General features: G+C 47.0%; 1 protein-coding gene across 1 annotated transcript; it reads left to right on the top strand.

Moving 5' to 3' along the window:
• Positions 1-1,461: 1,461 nt before the first annotated feature.
• Positions 1,462-3,297, top strand: LOC141247840 (general transcription factor II-I repeat domain-containing protein 2-like). Its single transcript, XM_073669273.1, has one exon. The coding sequence runs from the start codon at positions 1,462-1,464 to the stop codon at positions 3,295-3,297; it is 1,836 nt and encodes a 611-aa protein (XP_073525374.1).
• Positions 3,298-3,969: the final 672 nt, after the last annotated feature.

The raw sequence follows: 3,969 nt of genomic DNA, 5'->3' as shown, positions 1-3,969 counted from the left end.
CATTCAGCCCAACTAGTTGGGTGCTTTACTGTCATGTGCCTGAGCATGCTGGTGGTGGTCAGGTTGGTAGTTTTGCTGTCCCTGCTGATGATGCCATGACAGCTGTTGCAAATGGCCTTTTTTGGGTTAGCTGGACAGTCTTTAAAAAAGACCCAGACTCGGGAAGACCTTACAGTTGGATTGGCAACTTCCCTCATATAGATGGCCCTGATATCTAGGGTTATTGATAGGAGTTTCAGCAGCAGAAAGAACGTGCAATGGACCATATTCCGTACTATACTAGGTCTCCACAAACTCTGCCTAACCAGTGCTATCAGCAGGATTAATATTCATCAGAATGAGCCCTTAGAAGGACTGTTAGTGTAGATCAGGGGTCTCAAACTCGCGGCCCGCGGGCCAACTGCGGCCCGCGGGACAATATTTTGCGGCCCCCCGCCTGGAAAAGCACTTAGCCACCTTAGTCCCCTTCCCTCCGGTACTTGAAGAAGATGAAGTCGCCGCTCTGAACGCACTTGGTGCAGGTCAGCCTCCGGCGGTGTTACACAGCGGGCAGCGCTCCACCGCCAAGTACAGTACCTCGGCGTCTCACCAGGGGGAGTAAGTGGCGGTGGAGCGCTGCCCGCTGTGTAACACCGCCGGAGGCTGACCTGCACCAAGTGCGTTCAGAGCGGCGACTTCATCTTCTTCGATGGGAGGGACACGGAGAGGCAAGTACCGGGGGGGGGGGTAGGAGCTTGGGACCCCTCGGTGCACAGGGCGCGTTCATAGAGAAGACACGTCTCCCAGCTCGGGGCTTCCCTTGCGCTGGGAGACGCCATGACAGCAGCTTCTTCTTTTGTTTTCAATCTAGTGCAGGCTTGGAAGAAAAAAAAAGTGGGGCGTGGAGAGCGTGACTGACAGGCTCTCCAGCCTGTCAGTCACGCTCTCCACGCCCCACTTTTTTTCTTCTTCTTCCCAGTCAGGCGACAGGACGTTCTGCCATTGGAGGCCCTGCATGGGAGGAGGAGACGCAGGGGTTTCTCAATGGGCGTCTCCTTCTCCCTGGCTGTGTTGTGATCCAATCACATCAAAGAGTGTCACAGACAAGGAGTTTTTTTCTTCCTGGCTGTGACTCTCACTGTGATTGGATTGAGGCACATGGAGAAGGAGACGCCCATTGAGAAACCCCGGCGTCTCTTCCTCCTTGATGCTCAGTATTAGCATACAGGGCAAGAAATATACAGGGGGGCACAGCAGAGTGGAGGAGTGCTATTTTTATAAACCAGACCAGGTGCGTGCCCACCCTAAAGGTATTTGGCTACTCCTGTGAGTAAAAATCAGGTCCTCTTTAATGTTGCCGAAGGTCATGCTAGGCAGCTAGGGGGACTGGGAAACTCTATTTCCGCTCATCCAGAGCACCTTGTGCTGAAGTGGGTATCTCAAGGCACCATAGGCCTAAGTTTTTGCTACGCAGCCCCAAATATGTCTTGCTCAAAGCCTGCAGTGAAGAGAAAGGTTGATGATGAGCACAGACAATTTCAGGAAAAGTGGGAAAAGCAATATTTCTTTATTGAGCACAAGGGCATCCCAACTTGTCTTATTTGCACAGAGAAAGTTGCAGTGCCCAAAGAATACAATTTGAAGCGTCATTACACAACTAGACATGCTGAGGAGTATGCAAAGTACCAGGAAGATGAGAGAGCCAACCAGGTTGCTAAACTTAAGACATGTCTGCTGAGGCAACAAGATTTCTTTAAGAAAGCAACCAAAGAGAATGATGCAGCAGTCGAAGCCAGCTACGTAGTTAGTATGATGATTGCTAAAGCAGGAAAGTCATTTAAAGAAGGGGAATTTATAAAAAAGTGCATGTTACAGGCTGCAAGTATTATCTCTCCAGAAAAGAAAGGTCAGTTTAGCAACGTCAGCCTTTCTTCCAACACCGTGGCAGAGCGCATTTCTGACCTTTCAAGTGACATTTATGATCAACTGTGTGAGAAAATAAAATGTTTCAGTGTATACTCAGTCGCTCTTGATGAGACCACAGACATCACCGACACTGCCCAGCTTGCAATCTATGTCCGGGGTGTTGATGACAATTTTGAAGTCACAGAGGAGTTGCTCTCACTAGTTCCAATGCATGGCCAGACCACCGCCCAAGAGATATTTCACCAGCTGTGTGATGCTTTTCAGAATGCTGGTTTGCCTTGGAGGAAGTTTGTCGGAATAACAACTGATGGAGCGCCATCAATGATCGGGAGGAAAAAAGGACTGGTGGCACTTGTTAATAAAAAAAAGGAAGAGGAAGGTTTAGAGGAGGTCATTGCTCTGCACTGCATTATCCATCAGCAGGCCCTTTGCAGCAAATGCCTGAAGTTTGACAACGTGATGTCTTTCGTTGTGAAATGCATCAACCAAATCAGATCCAGGGGCTTAAAACACAGAATGTTTCGTGCTTTTTTAGAGGAAATAGAGTCAGAATATGGGGATGTGCTCTACTTTACCGAGGTGCGTTGGCTCAGCAGGGGAAACGTATTAAAGAGATTTTTTGAGTTGAGAGCGGAAGTGAAAGCTTTTATGGAGAAAGATGGGGCTTCTGTTCCTTTGCTAAGTGATCCAAAATGGCTCATGGACTTAGCTTTTTTGGTTGATATCGCACATGAGCTTAATGTACTGAATAAGAGGTTACAAGGCCAGGGGCAACTTGTCAGTGCTGCCTATGACAGCGTGAGAGCGTTCTCTACAAAACTTATATTGTGGAAAGACCAGCTTTCTCAAACAAACCTTTGCCATTTCCCAGCATGCAAGTCACTCATTGATTCAGGCACACTATTCAGTCATGAGGAGTATGTGGATGTCATTTTGAGGCTACAGGAGGAATTTGATCATAGATTTGCAGACTTCAAGAGACACAGAGCCACATTTCAAATTTTTGCAGACCCCTTCTCCTTTGATGTGCAAGATGCCCCTCCAGTGTTTCAAATAGAGCTCATTGACTTTCAGTGTAACTCTGAACTCAAAGCCAAGTTTAGGGATGTGAGTGGAAAAGCAGACAAACTTGGGCAATTTTTAAGAGAATTGCCCCCCAGCTTCCCTGAGCTTTCCCGAATGTTCAAGCAGACCATGTGTCTATTTGGGAGCACATACTTGTGCGAAAAGCTCTTCTCTACCTTGAACTTCAATAAGTCAAAGTACAGGTCTAGAATTACTGATGCTCATCTTCAAGCTGTGCTGAGGGTCTCAACTGCTTCCTCACTTACGCCAAATGTGGCTCGGCTATGCAAGAGTAAGCGCTGTCAGATCTCTAGCAGCAAGAAGTAGGCAGATAAAGCCATGTTCAAACAGTTTATGTCCATTCATGTTCTAAAAGTTAAATGTTAAAGAACTGTTAATAAAGACATTTGAATCTGAATAATGATATTTTGTAAGCGCATTTTTTGTGGAAAACTTGATGCGGCCCAGCCTTACCCAGAATCTACCTCCAGCGGCCCCCAGGTAAATTGAGTTTGAGACCCCTGGTGTAGATGATTAATAGTGATACGGAATCCCTGTTTAAAATAACCACCAATTCACTCCCTCGCTCAGTTGCAGCTCTCCCTACTCTGCCTGTTTGACAGGTAGACCTTGACGGGCATAGTGTCCCGAGTCATATATAGACCCAATGACACTATGCGGCCAGCCAATCACTGTAATGTCACAAACAACATGGCAACGACATTACAGTGACTGTCAGGCAATCGCTGCATGGTAATTGGCTGCCTAATATGCGCCAAACATGCAGGCAGGGGCTCGAGCTCAAGCCCGAACATTCAAATAATACACGTCAATTTACGAGCATCTCGAGCACTGTGATGCTCGGGCAAGTAACGAGTAATGATGAGCATGCTCGCTCATCACTTCTAATTATTCGGAGGAGTTGTCCACACAGAGTTTTATTAATGTTGATTTAAGAGCAGATTTCACCTTCTATTATGTTTAATGAGAAACCCAGTT

Source organism: Phyllobates terribilis, unplaced genomic scaffold, assembly GCF_046119375.1.
Source record: "Phyllobates terribilis strain yellow unplaced genomic scaffold, ASM4611937v1 Scaffold_2__4_contigs__length_985480577, whole genome shotgun sequence".
Classification (NCBI taxonomy): domain Eukaryota; kingdom Metazoa; phylum Chordata; class Amphibia; order Anura; family Dendrobatidae; genus Phyllobates; species Phyllobates terribilis.
This window is presented reverse-complemented; position numbering and strand designations above follow the sequence as displayed.

Excerpts from the sequence above, each read along its gene's own strand:
- LOC141247840 (XM_073669273.1), top strand. The coding sequence starts at position 1,462 with ATGTCTTGCTCAAAGCCTGCAGTGAAGAGAAAGGTTGATGATGAGCAC.